We start from the raw sequence: 15,000 nt of genomic DNA, 5'->3' as shown, positions 1-15,000 counted from the left end.
CAGGTGACACCCATTTCTGGTATTACTTAAAAATACATTTTGCTTCGTTTTCAAACAGGAAATAGATGCTGAAGTACCCAAGATCCCATGATTTCTCTTCCAACTCCAATACCACTTGGTGAACAGCTCTCTAGTGACAGGAAATAGTAAAAACTTAGGTGAGTTTCTGTGGTAACACTTAAACACCTAAAGGAAGTTATGGTCAATTGCTATTCATAGTAATGGATCGTGATGCCTGAAGGACCTCCTAAGCTTAAGGAAGCAAAAATATTAAGGATACAGCTCACACATTTTCAATATATTTTGAGCTACATACAAAATGGCGGGAAATTCATTCACTCTTCTTGGAAAAATCTGCGCCAAGCATGAAAAAGTTTTTTCTCCTGACCGTTGTTGACGTAATATGCGGTGTAATGAAAATTATGCTAAAGGAAGTATCAGCCACTTTTACTGTGTTTGAAAGAGTAGAAAGTAGTTACTTGTTATTCTTTTTACGTTTAAGGTCAATCAGCTTGCCATTGTGTATTAAGCTCTGTTGAGCTTGATGGCTTTTTTAGAAATGAAAAGTGAACGAAGTACTTGGAATAGCTATCCTGTTTATTATAAAATAAAAGCAGTAACTGAATGGACCGAGAATCATCATAACGCCTACCTCCATGCACTCTTCTGGGTACTTCTTTTCTTTTGCCTTGGCTTCTGTTATCAATATCGTTGTCACTTGCTAGAGTTGAGTTTAATTTCTCCATGATCTGTTGGTTTTGCGATTGAATGGTACGCAATAAATTAGTTAAATTGCTTTCAGCGGTTGCTTCTTCATTATTCCCTGACGCAGGATTTGGTCTTAGACTTTCACAAAACATATCAGGTGCTTAAAAATTCAAGAAAGATCGATCAGGTATGAAAACCAACTATAGTGACAAAAGCTAACAAGAAATGGGCGCCAAGAAGCGTTCTAGAGTTAGATTTCCCGCTCTTTTGTGTACATATTCCATAAAAGGAATTACTTGTATGAGCCTTTTTTCCCAGGGTTCTTCCCTCGGACCATGTGAGCGAGGTTACGTTGCGTTTTAGGTTGTGATGCGGTTTGGACGGTTATATAATTTTAACAAATTCTCGTTCATTCCCCGGTTGGAATCAGTTTAATAGCGTAACGGAAATGTTGATGGAAGAAAAAGCTATTTTTTGTCCCCATTGTGAAGACTTTGTAGCACCGCGAACCTTTCGGAGACACAAGGCCGCATACTTCAATATTAAAAATGCTTCTTGGGATGTTCCAACAATGTCCCCATCAGATGAAGATTTCACCGTTGAAGATTGCCCTGAAGCTTCGAAGTTTGACCAAGTGGATGAATGGATTACCAGTGACTCTCCGGAAGCCGAACAAAACGAATACATGGAAATCGACTCCAACAGATCCAGAATAGAGTTTTGGGAAGATTTGTTTGAAGATGTAAGGTCAGACTTCAATGAAGACAACCCAGTTAATACTAGCCTGTACATTGATGCTGACGATAACCCTCTCATCAACGCAAAACAGCTTGCCCTGGTCGAGTGGGTTTGTTTGTTTTTGTTGTTTTGGACAGCGCATTTTCATTTATCTGACAACGCTGTTGACCTAATGCTGAAGTTCTTACATGCATTGTTTTCTGTGATGGGACGTTATGCTCCATGGTTTGGCCCAGTTGTCATTTTATTTCCAACTTCGATTTATCTTCTTCGTAATACACTTGGGCTTTGTGAGGACAAGTTTACAAAGTTTGTTGTTTGCACACACTGCCACTCTCTTTATACTTTCGCCGATTGTTTCGTGACCCTTGGTAGTCGACGATTCCCAAAGAAATGTTCCAATAGACCATTTCCCAATCACAGACAAAGAAGGTATCGGGCGACTTGCGGCGAACTTAACGGTGGATATCTTTTGAAAGACGTGAAATTTAGAGATGGGCGAACTAGGCTATACCCTCACAAAGTTTACTGCTACAGTAGTGTTTTGGCCACATTAAAGACTTTTTTCTGTCGGAGAGACTTTTGGTATAAGTGTCATTTGTGGAGGCGAGGCAGAGACTTTAATTCCAGCTGTGATATCCTTGCTGATGTTTTTGATGGGAAGGTATGGAAAGAGTTTCTATACGTGGATGGAGAACCCCTTCTTGCTGGAGATCGAGCTCTTGGATTTATGATAAACATTGACTGGTTTCAGCCTTTTAAGCTTGCAAGATACAGTGTAGGGGTCATATATCTAGTAGTCATGAACCTTCCCAGAAGCGAGCGGTTTAAAGTTGAAAATGTTATACTTGTAGGTGTCATCCCAGGACCACATGAGCCCTCTGGAACTATAAACAGTTACCTTTCTCCATTGGTGGACGAACTCCTGACATTGTGGGAAGGCTGGAATGTTGGTGGGGAAGTAGTGAAAGGTGTCCTATTGTGTGTTGCTTCAGATCTACCGGCAGCCAGAAAGGTATTAAATTTAATTATGCTGTAATGACCCAGAGTATTAGTGACCCCACCTCTTTTCATGTCGCCGTTTACTAAATTTTCAGTAAAATTAGACGAAAACGCGGAACACTACTTCTCTGAGTCCTTTCTTGTTTCGTGTTGCAAATGAGAATGAGGTGGGAGTAAAAGAAGATGCAGATTTTTATTGAATGAAAAAAATCACACAGAGAGCTTTTGGAAGTTCAAGTATCTAGGAAAAATGCTTATAATGATAACAGAGTTATTATGATGACTGTTTTATTCGTTGAAAACAGGTGAGTGGATTTCTGAGCTTTGCCGCCAGACAGGGGTGCAGTAGATGTAAAAAAGTTTTTCCAGGTGGATTTGGAGAAAAAAGGGATTATTCTAATTTTGAACAATGCGAAAAGAGGACAAACGAAGAGCACCGGAGAGAAGCCCAAGAAACACTAAACCAAACTTCAGCAAAGGACAGACAGCAAGTATGGTACTCGATATTCTGAGCTAATGCGCCTTCCTTACTTCGATTGTGTACGGTTCACTATAATAGATCCGATGCATAATCTGTTTCTGGGTACCGCCAAGCATTTAATGGAGAACATTTGGTTGAATGAAAGTAACCCTCTTTTATCAGATACTGAGCTCAAGAGAATGCAACAAAGAGTTGATGATGTGGAGTTTCCATCGACACTTGGCAGGCTGCCAAACAAGATTGCAATCCGCAGCTTTGGCGGGTTTACTGCAGATCAGTGGAAGACATGGACTCTCATTATATCATTGTATGCCCTAAAAGGAGACCTCCCTGAAGGCCATCTGAAGGTGTGGAGGTCATTTGTCCTTGCTTGTAAGATTCTGTGTTGCCCATTTATAACCACCGTGGACGTAATGAAAGCAAATGTTCTCTTGAAGAAATTGTGTGTAGATTTTGAGCAACTGTATGGTAAGGAGCGCGTCACCCCAAACATGCATATGCAGACTCATCTGTGCGAGTGCGTGCTTGACTTTGGCCCTATTTATGCTTTTTGGCTCTTTTCGTTTGAACGGTACAATGGGATCATGGGTGCCTTTCCTACTAACAACAGATCAATTGAAATTCAGCTTACACGTAAATTCCTCCGAGACCAATCTGCTTTTGGTGTTAATTTGCCCGATGCATTTCGCGACGAATTTCTGCCGCTGCTGGTTTCACTTCGTGGAGGCCAGGCGGGAACACTGGGCGAAATGGAACGTGAACCAGAAGAATCCTTTCGCCGTCTGGCATCACTGTGCAGTGGTCCAGTTTTAAAATCTTCAATTTGGACTGAAATTTCTCTATACTCGTGTCTCCCACCATCCTGTCTCGATAATTTAGAATCGCACGAAGTTCCTTATCTCAGGAAGATGTACAAGATAATTTCAGAGAATGTTGAGGAAGAAAGTATTTTGGGAAACTTTGAACGATTTTCTGCCGTAGAGATAGGAGGGGAACGGTACGGTTCATCCGCGTCGAGGTCGGCTCGGTCGTCCTTCATTTTAGCATCATGGGTTTCAAATGGAGGACGAGTGAACATTAATTCCTCAGAGTTAAGGCCAGGCCAAGTCAGTTTCTACATGAGACAAAACGTTCTGGTGGACGGAGAATATCAAGCATTTTTGCTTGCATATGTCCTGTGGTTCCAAACTCATCCAGAGAAAGACTATTTCGGGCAACCTTTGCAAGTCTGCTGCAAAGATCTTTTTGAACAACTTGGACCGGCCACTTTTATCCCGATTCAACGAGTTCAATGCAAGTTCGTTCCTGTGATCGACAAAGTCAAAAGAGAAAATGTGATGATTGTGTGTCCGATTGCTCGGAAAATTTCAATTTCTGAGCAGTAACTTATTTTCTAAGCAGTCCGAAATCAAGATGCGCCGTTGGTGCCAAGATTTGGATTGCAAATTTTTAAGGTTAAATGTATTTTCCCATTGGATTTTGTTCCATTTTTGGGAGGAACTCCCTTAGTTGGTACAGACGTTTTCTTTATTAATGCAAGGATTTTCGTTTTTGTTGACCTTTAATTTGGTTCGACTTCTATGCATGTCATCCTTCAACGGAGAGAAAGAGAGTAGCCATTTTTAGTTGACGACCAACGTTTCGCACCAGGCTCCTCGGGCAATATTAAAGAAATAAAACCAAAGCTGACCAGAATAAAGTCAAACCAAATGAAATGTTTACCCTTAAACTATATCTCAGGAACATATACAATTTATTCTTTGACAGGTAATTTAAATTGGGAGATCAATTTTACGGGCTCATGAAGATCAGGCGATGCAGAAGGCGACAGCAAATGGTGGTCCAATGTCTGGGCCGCTGGTGCACGCGTACAGAATACTTTTTATCTTTTTAATTGAATGTAAGCGACATTTTGTAATAATAAGTGAATCTTTCGCTTGAAGTCCTCTAAAACGCTATAGTAGTTGGAATTTTTTGCAGATTGTGCCGTAATTTTGATGTGATTGCGAGACACGTTGCTCGAGCAGTATTACACTGGGCAAGGTTAATTGTGCCACCCTAATATAATTGAAATAATGATTGTCGTTGTTGTCAGTCTGTTTTCATCCACTTTTTGCGTGCGAAAGTAATGCATGATTATTACTTCCCTATTTGAAGCCCACTCGATTAGCAACGGTGTCTTGTTTCATTTGCAAGAATTCACAATAGCCCTTATGTGTGATGACGTCTGACTAGCTAATTTCACCACCAAGCCTCGACTTCGAAATCGTTAGCATGAGCTAAATCTCAAAGCAGCAAACTTCAAAAGAAAACTCACGCGCGAACAGTATTGCATGTCCAAATGATGTGAATAATTTTGTGCAAACGAGGCTTGGCGGTGTAACTAGCTAGTCAGACGTCATCACACGTAAGGCCCATTCTCGCGTCAATTGTCGGTAGTTGTCCTTATTCCGAATACAGTTATTTCAACCCTCGAATTCCTTCGCATACCCAAGTCTATATCATTAAAATTAGAAAATACAGTTGTGAAAAGAAAGCGTTTTCCCTACCATGGCGCTGTCCGCTGTGCAAATTGTAGCGATCGGAAGATAGCCAGCAGAGCCGTTCAAAGGTTTCAGAATGGACTGTTTGGTCAGTGTTGGACTCAATGAATAATTTCAATGGTCTCAATGAATAATTTATCCGTAGTGCCTTTGCCCGAATTGTAAGCGTTTTGCTCAAACTATTCGGGGGGAAGGGTTGTGCCTTTGTGCCAGTGAAAGGTATGGTGGGATCCGTGAAGCGGGTATGTCACGGTGCTTTTGCTATTTTCTACATTGAAACCTCGAATAAAATTCCTTATTCCCTTCACTTATGCGTGGTATACTTCTTTGAACGTAATCTATCTTTGGTAGATTTAAGGACAAAAAGTGAAAACTGAGTGAGGGAACTTGAAAACAAGCTTTTGAAGTTGTAATCCACTTTTTCCATCGTCATGCTTGACAACAGAAGACAGTTAAGAGTCTCAGTGCAGTACTATAGCTAGACAAACGCAAACAAACGGAACAATTATTTTTAGGTGGTCTGTGGTCTGTACTGGCGTTGTCATCAGCCCGGTCATGTGGCTAGGGAGTGTAGGCAGGCCTGGGGCTCTCCTCAACCCCGTCGACTTTGCTCTGCACCTGCTGTTTCTACCTTGTCGTCTTCCGTCTCCCTGTCTCCTGCTAAAGTTTCTGCTCCTGTGTCTGTTTCTACTTCGCCTTCTTCAGCCTCCGTGTCTCCTGCTCTTGTGTCTGCTGTTTCTACTTCGCCGTCTTCCGCCCCCGTTCCTGCATCACCTGAGGTTCCTTCTTCTGTTCCTGCTGTCCCTGCATCGTGTGCTGTTACGTCTGATAGTGAACCTGTTACCTCAGTTGCTCCGTCTTCTGTTCCCCTTTCAAGGTCTTCAGTTGTTGCTCATCGTGATAAGATTGATTCATATCTTCTTTCTGCTCTAGGCGACTTCTCCCGTGATGACGTGATTCGCATGTCTCCTGCTCGAGTTACTGACTTTGTTTCTCATGTGATAGAGAAGAATGGTTTGTCCGTTGATTCTCATCAGTATATGGCTCGTTTTGTTTATCAAGTTTAGCGTAAGTTTTGTGCGCAACTACAAACCGGCAAGAAACCTATGAGGCGAGCTCCAGCGAAGATGTCAGCATGCGAGGTTCCGCCTGCTCGCAGACAAACCCGCCCGAGTCCTGTGCCTTCCAAATGAACTTTGTGTTTGTTTTTCCTTTATGTTTTCTTATGATGATTGTACATAGGAGTTTTTTTATCTCGTGAATAAAGAAGTTTGTGTTTTTCACGAAAAAAAAAAGCTGTCCATGGCTGCTAATTGACCGGTGAAATGGTTTTGCGCATGCGTGATGTGTTGGCCACACCGGGTTAGTGTTAGCGTGTGTCACCTTGCTTTTATTGTCGTTTTTAATATTGACCACCGTACAGAAGGCGCCAAGCAATTCACTACCCTCATCCAATGATACAATAGGTTTTGGGGGGTTTTTTAAATACAAAATTAAACAATACAAGTTATTGTTGCGTTTGAGGAAAACACATTCCAATCGTGTCAATGTCGCGGAATGTCCCTCGGGTATCGATCGTGGTGCCATATGATTTAAGCGTTAATTTTGGGCGCCATATAGGTCTTGTTCTGGCACAGGCACAAATAACTTCGATCTCACGTGATAGTGTTATGGCTCAAGTCCAGTTGGAGTCTTGGAGGGGGTGACCGTTCGAAAATACCCTGTCACAAAACTCTTATTGCATTTTATGAAATAATTAGGATAGTACGCGCATTCTCGTTGGTCAATAGCTGTGTTTAGATGAGAGTATGGAAACACGGCTGTGACATCAAACGAAATTTGATTGGTGGTATGCCGTCAGACGCGCGTTTTTATTGGCTGGTAGGAAATATGAGCGCGTATTAAGAAAATATGTTTCAATCAAGAATTTTCCTTCATTTGTTTCCTTCATTTTTCGAATTATCTTTGAGAAAAATTTTATAAAAGCAACAGAGGACTTTTTTCCGTGTTTCCATAGCCTCATTTAAACACTCGGGGAAGTTGGGAGAATTCAACACAGTTATGCAAACCCTCGACTGTGTCTCGGGTTTGCATAACTGTTTCCAATTCTCCCAACTCCCCCTCGTGTTTAGACGAGGTTATGGAAACACGGAAAACGTCCTCTATTGCTTAAATGACATGTATTCCATAATTTTTTTCAATAAAATTATTAGCAACAAGATAACAGTCAAAATACTTGTATTGAGATACCTTCATTACTGAACTAATACTAGAAAAGGGTACAAAGGATTCTCCCCAAGATATACAACTACTTTCAAATGCCTCGTCGATGACAAGACAGGATTCGAACGCACCTCACTAATCCTTGATTATTCCTCCTTTACCTGGAATCTTGCTCCTTTTGAATTGTGCAAAGGGAAAATTTGGGGACATGGAAGAAGAGTGGGTGCTCCAGTTCCGAAAATATTCTTCGCCTCATTTGTACCAAAGGGCCATAGACAATAGACCCTTTGCATAAATGGCAGTGAAAAATCCTTTGTCTAGAAACATAAGTACGAGGCTAATGATGTACAAAGTACTGTATTGTTATTCAAATTTAGGCACCATATATGCAAAGGGTCTATTATAGAATTCGTATCCCGAGCCTCGAGTTGAAATGTTTGGGAAAGAGTTTCGGTGGGGGAAAACAAAAGTTATCCCTCGGGACTCAACAATGCCGCCATGTGATTAAGGGCCATAATGTGGGAAAAATAAGAACTGAATAAAGTTATATGTCAACATACAAACCCCATACCAAATCAAAGAAACGGACAATTATTACGTGACAGTAACGTCTATAACATCTTGACACAGCTTACCGCGAGTTTTTAACTGTCTTTGAGTTGTCAATTGCGTTGTGGTTTCACTCTCAATGTGCATTGGATACCTCAGAATGAGACAACATAGGCACGTGCCTGTGGCTTCGAATCACGCATGCTCTGTCGCATGTAAACAACAGCCATGACAATAACAGACTCCATTTCTGCACTTGACGAGGTGTTCTTAGGAGCTCGCTCGGGCTTCCATTCTCTGTTTAATTTCCATAATGGCCAAGTTAAAAACAAAGCTACTAATTGTAGCGGTACTAGGTGTCGTTCTAGCGATATTTTTTCCCAAGATAAAAGCAGCGTATGGAAAACACGTTAAGCCCCATGCAGATGTCGTTGGGAAGATTTTCAGAGCTATCAAAGATTTCCACATTTTTGGCTATCATGTTCCGTGGAAGTATGTTCTCCCAGGACTCGGTTTGTTCCTTGCCGTGCAGTTATTTAGGGTGAGTATTATTCAAATCGCCTTCCGTTCGTTAATGATTCCTTATTTTAACTAATGGTAAATCAGCTTACGGATAGTTACATGACTGCCGTGTAAATAAACTTAAATTTATATCAAACCTATCAAAAAACGCATCGAATTTCTGTTGGTTAGAGAGATAAATTAGGTACCGTTTTCAACTTGTAAGCTTACTTCGCTCTCTTTAATTGTTAAAAATTATTTGCGTCGCTTTTTGACTTCATTTGTGTTCTCGACACACCTGCCAAAACTCTCATTAAGCCATAAACAGACGGACAAAAAATTAAAGTTAAACAGCTCTTTTCTTGAAGTACAGTTTTGTCACTGTGATTGGGCAAATGCATTGTTTCATCTATGCTTTTAAGAAAAGAAAAGCTACGCTGGTTGCACTTGTTGTCAGATATTATACCTCGGGTGGGGTAAATTTTCAAAAATAGTGTTTGTTAGAGCATTTATCATCAAGAGGGTTCACTGAAAAACTTGATTAACCTCTTATGTTGAGATTTTACTTTTGTGTTGTCAAGTTATGTTGTTCAGATTTATCTGTCTATTCTGAATGTTCTGTAGAATTCTTGGTTCAATTTTTGTCACTGTCACGAAATAAATTTTAATGTTGAAGCTTGTAAATTATTAAGTATCAACTAGCTTTTTGAACCACACCTTGGCTGCAAAGTGTGTTTACAGGGCTTACAGGTGCCCAGATAATGGCAGGGTTTCAGGTTTTGTGTTGCAGAATTCACTCATGAGCTTTGAATATATTAAACACAATAATATTGTCTTTGTATCTTAATTAACACTTGTACTGTATGCATTCAACTAAACAAGTGCAATATGTTTTTCTGTCAATCATACTCTAATCAGCAAATATGCAAACTTTATTTTAAGTGGTGCATTTTAATCTCTATTGTTCCCTCCACCCATTGAAATTTGCGTAAGAATATGACAAATGGACAAAATTTGAAATATTAAACAAAATGATGAGTGGGCTTGCAAAATGTTATTTTATAATATCAGTGCTAGGTGGGAAATTGAATGTTAAGTAAGTTAGTAACACCCTGTGATGTATTATTGGCACAATGCCAAAAACTGTGCACATTGGTACTAGGATTTGAAAATCGTTCAAGATACTTTTGTTCTGGAGTGCCTTGATTATAAGATACTCACTGAGTGTTGTGTGTTATTTTAATTCTGTCCTCACATCAAGTTTTATTAGGTTGTTCTGAAATTCATTACTGGTAATTAATATTTAATTTGTAAAATACAAAGTGAGGAAGGAATTTTGTTTCAGTTGCATTTAGGAAAAGTTACAAACTTGATGATATGACAAGGAGTAAAGTAAAAATCACAGATAAAACGGTACTGTTAAAAACTGTCAAACAAAGCTGCAATACAATACTCACTGGAATGCAGAAACATAGTTGGACATGATCATTCCTAGGAATAAGGGCGTGGAAAAGAAATTACCATACAGTAGTGTTCTGGTAAATGGTTACTTTCAATGTATTGTTTCAATGTTGTAAATTTCGATGTATTGTTAATTTCAATGTGTTCAATGTATTGGTTAATTTCAATGGAGATTTTCAGGAAAATATCAATTCCTTGCAAGTGATACCTTTCTTTCCCAATTTTGCCAAAACGGCTAAAATTGGAGGTACCAGCTATTTACATAACATTTTGCTATTTCCCCCATCCCATAATTTTTGGGAGCGAGGGTCTTTACATAAAAACAATACAAGTCATGTACTCTTCGGAATGTATCATGGTTCAGGGAAGTGGATTGCCAACGTGTTAATTAATGCCATAACCCTAAAAAAGAACAGTGCATTATGGGATTGGTGAAAATAGTGAATTGTCAGAACTGGGTTTGCTTGGGATAATCAACTATCGTTGGCTTATCTTCATTCATACCGACACTCTTTTACCAATATGCAAAGAACAAATAAATCAGGATATTCCATAGAATTCTTAAATAAATACAGAATGTCTGGTATTATTTTTTCACTGAAAATTCAGTTTGTAGTCAGTGTCACAGGAAAAGCAAATGCTAATTTCGTGATTTTCTTCTTTCAGAGACGTCGAAGACTTAAGAAGCTTGCAGAAGAGCAAAAGAAAAAAGACCAGACATTTATGACAGAGGAGGAAGGTAAAGATTTCCTGTGCAATTCCATCTCATTCTGGCCAAACGTGAGGAAGAAAATGTAGATACTGATTTTTTTTTCTGAAGGAAGGTTTCCCATTTCAAAGGAATTTTCAGAAATGACTTAAGATTATTACAACTATCAAATAAGATTATGTCACCCAAATGTGGCAATCCTTTAGTCAGTGGAGTGGGAAGGGGACTTTAGGGGAAATTTGGGGAGGGGCAGGTGGACAAACAAACTGGGAGGGTCACAGGTGCCAAGTCTGGAGGGTTTTAAGACTGTATAAATCTTGAGAGGTCTGTATAAATCTTGATACTATATAAATACTGATACTTGATACTATATAAATCTTGATACTATTATAAAAAAAATCACATCTTTTTTCCTTTTGATTTCAAAACTATTTTAACCAAACACTAAGTGACCCAGGTTTTACACCTTAATTTCAAAAAGGCACTTGTTTATTTTAACTGAAAAATCCTGAGAGAGCTGAATCCAGGAGAAAATGAGAATGCAATGCGTTTGTACGTGACTGAGTTAATATGCAGCACAGGAGTTTTGGATGTTCAGATTTTTAAACTTGTGTTTTGCACACAAGATATACTGCGTTTTCATGCTGAAAACTTTAAGCTATTGAATGTATGACGTCACTTTTCCCTAGATCCAACCCTCTGAGATCCAGTCGTCAGTTTTGAACGTGAGTAATGGCTGACCGTGAAATCCAAAATTTTGCCAAGCAGATGTTAAGCAGACACACTTACAAAATCTGACTTATAGAAAAAAGAAGTGATTTTTTGATCATAGTACCCCTTTAATGTTGGGATAAAAAAACTAGGTGCTGGTAATCATGTCACATCTGGCCCAATTTGGTCAGTAGTCAGGTTCATTCTTCAAATTTTATGACAGAGATTTCAACTAAAGACACTAATTTACAATAATTAGTAATGTATCTTAACTACTTGTACAGAATGATGCAATGTGGGAGGATGAAAAAGGAACATTGGAATAATTCCTATAGTTCAGCAAGCAGTAATGTTTATCCACCTAAAGGAAAAAAATAAACATGACATAGTAGAGAATCTAAGTAGCAAGAGTCATTTTATTGAGCTTTCTGCTGTACAAATGTATCCATTAAGTATTTGAACTACGGAGTACCCACTCAGGTCAACTTCATTAAGGGGTCTGTCAGCAGGGATGTAACCAGGGGATCTACTTTAGCATTCTCGAGACCAGTAACCTTAGACTTACTCACTGTCTCCCTCAGATTCATTCACCCCACAGCAGTGTTCTCTGCTGTGAGTGGAGGAATTAGCCCAGTGATGTACAAAAACTGTTTTTGCACTATATTTTTTGTGTAGGCAAATATCATCTTGTTTGAACAGCCTGCATTCCCCCAGTTTGTTGTTTCCAGATAATCTTTCAGGCTTGAAGTTGGCAGGTTGTATCCAGTTGGGATGATACATGTATCTGTTGTGTTCATCAAGGCTTGTGTTGTGTTGTATTGTGTATAACAAGTTGCAATGTTGAACCTGAGTTTCAAGAACACGATCCACACTTTTATATCTTGCCAAGTTCAAATTTCCAATGGTTTGTGGTATGCACTGAAAGATTATAGATTTTTTAAAACGAGTTCATTCCCAGGTCTTCTAATCTTTCCAGAGAGATTTTCTTCATTAATTTTTTTATCAATTGAGTGAAATACAGTATTGCACTGTATACTGTAATTCTGCTTCTGATCAGGACATCTTTTCCTTATATTAATCACACTTGAAAGTAATGCTTTGATGTGCACATACATGTAACAGGGGGAATGTATGGCTTATTTAATCTGCTTGTCATTTCTTTGATAACTCCTTTTAAGACACAATAGTTTGTTAATGTTGGTTTTCTTTTCTGTGTGATTTTAGAAGATTAACAATCTTCTATTCATGTTTATTTTTTGAGATTTTCCATTTTTGTTCTTTTGAAAAGTAAACAAGAGTTGTTTTTTTTAATTGCTTCTGGAGCAAAAAAAGTAGTATGATTCATATTGTTTTCTTGTATAACAGTGGTAATTGGCGGAAGTAATTTGACTTACCACAAGTTCAATATTCACCTTTCAGCCAAACCAGTGCATACCACAAACAAAGAAACCAAAACTGAATCACTTGATAATGCTGATCTACCCTCTGACCTGAAAGATATGACATTAGTTGGAAATAGAGTGCGAACCTACATGTATTGGCCATCCACAAGTTCTGTTAATGTATTTGAACTGGCAAGAGCAGGTTTTGTGTTCACTGGTGTCGATGATGTTGTAAAATGTTTCCAGTGCAAGGGAACTCTTAAAATGTGGAAACCCGGGGATGACCCTATGGATGGTCACCGAGAATACTACCCTGATTGTCCACATGTTGTGGCCCTTGATGCACTTAAAAGGCCTGTTAACACTCTAACCCAACTGGATGACCTGTCAACTGTCTGCCAAGGTGTAGGTCAGCGTCTGAAACAATTGTGTTCTCTCCAGAGTAAAGCCTCAGGAGTTGAGCCAGGTAGGGAAGATTAAGAACAAGCAATAGCTGGGTGGTACTAGTTTGGTGATGTGGTGCACCTGACCTTTATAAATTGCATCATGATATTTTGGGGTGCTGTCGAAAAAGGTTTTGAACTATACGCATTCAAAATTGGTGTCCAAACATCCCTTACTCTAACAGTCCGGTAATTAAAGGCTTGGAGATATTAGCTGAGGTCACACTTAAATGTTTGCTTTGCTAAGTAATTTACCGGTACTATGGTGAAATGTCGTTAATAAATTTAACCGTAGTTTACCAAGTTACATTGTGAACCTACTGTCTTTTCAGGTTGGTTAAGGTTAATAATCTTTAGTTTTATTGACCACCATTTCTCTTGCGATGAGTCAAATGTACATTAATTTTGTATTTGAAAAATGTTGTCACAAAAAATTGTATAATCTTAATATAATTATGATAAACTTAAAAATATATATTTTATATACATATAATACTGTAAAAAATTCAAGCAGCAAAAAAAAATTAAGATATGGAATGGGGTGCAGGAATCAGGCGCAGTGGTGAGAGCACACGCCTCCCACCAAGGGATGGTGCAATGATGACAGCACTCGCCTCCCACCAGTGTGGCCTAGGTTCGATTCCCAGAATCTGCGTCACATGTGGGTTGAGTTTGTTGGTTCTCTTCTCTGCACTGAGAGGTTCTCCGGTTACTTCGGGTTCCCCTCTCCTTAAAAACCAACATTTGACAAGTTGATTTGCATTAATTGTTAATTTCAGTCTACAGTGTCCCCAATTAGTGCTCCAGCACTAGAATGACTAGAGGCAAATAAAGTTCCTTTCCTTTCCTTTTACCTTTTCTCATAATTTGAATGCATAGAAATGAACATTCCTTGATTTAGGAGGTTCAGTTTGTTTTCTAATTAAAACTGTTTGCCACTTTTAATAATCAGCTAAGAAGCATCTGACTGAGCTTCAGAAGAGACTGGACACCACTGAACGGACCATGCATCTGGTGATGAAACAAATGGAAGCTGTGACAAAGTGTTTGGCAAAGACACTAGCAGATGACCCAGCCACAAGTGACGACAAATCCCTGGCAGAAATTACAGAGGGGCTGGTTAATTTGAAAGAGAGTAATGTTTAAGGATGGTGCCTACTAATGAAAGATATTTTTGTGGGGTGTATGAATACACGGGAAAAGCAGATCTTAACAAGTACTTGTTATTGAAATAAAAAGAAAAGTGGGGGTAACCACGCATTGTTCAAAGATAATTGATCAAAAATATTTGTAAAAAGCTTTAAAATACAATGCAATGTATGGCATTCTTTTTCAAATTGAAGCTTAAATTTTCTCATTCTGAAAAATGGTTACCCCCAGTTTTCGTCTTGGATACCAAGAGCACTTGCTAAGTTCAACTTTCTCCGCATAGTTTTAAACCACACAGAAATATCCCTGTATTAGTAAGCAACACCCATGGGAAACCCAAGTATCTTGAGATGCACAGAATGACTATGTGCAATAACAATAGTAGGCACCGTTCTTAAGG

At 39.1% G+C, this 15,000-nt stretch overlaps 1 protein-coding gene across 1 annotated transcript in view; it reads left to right on the top strand.

Moving 5' to 3' along the window:
• Positions 1–8,471: 8,471 nt before the first annotated feature.
• Positions 8,472–15,000, top strand: part of LOC138000034 (uncharacterized) — a 7,548-nt gene continuing 1,019 nt past the window's right edge. Inside the window, exons 1-4 of the mRNA XM_068846164.1 lie at positions 8,472–8,785; positions 10,873–10,945; positions 13,046–13,474; positions 14,404–15,000. The exon at positions 14,404–15,000 is cut by the window's right edge and continues 1,019 nt beyond it. Coding sequence (XP_068702265.1) covers positions 8,558–8,785; positions 10,873–10,945; positions 13,046–13,474; positions 14,404–14,597 — 924 coding nt within the window. The 5' untranslated portion in view covers positions 8,472–8,557 and the 3' untranslated portion in view covers positions 14,598–15,000. The remainder of the gene's footprint in view (positions 8,786–10,872; positions 10,946–13,045; positions 13,475–14,403) is intronic.

This window comes from Montipora foliosa, chromosome 1 (assembly GCF_036669935.1).
Source record: "Montipora foliosa isolate CH-2021 chromosome 1, ASM3666993v2, whole genome shotgun sequence".
NCBI classification, from domain to species: domain Eukaryota; kingdom Metazoa; phylum Cnidaria; class Anthozoa; order Scleractinia; family Acroporidae; genus Montipora; species Montipora foliosa.
This window is presented reverse-complemented; position numbering and strand designations above follow the sequence as displayed.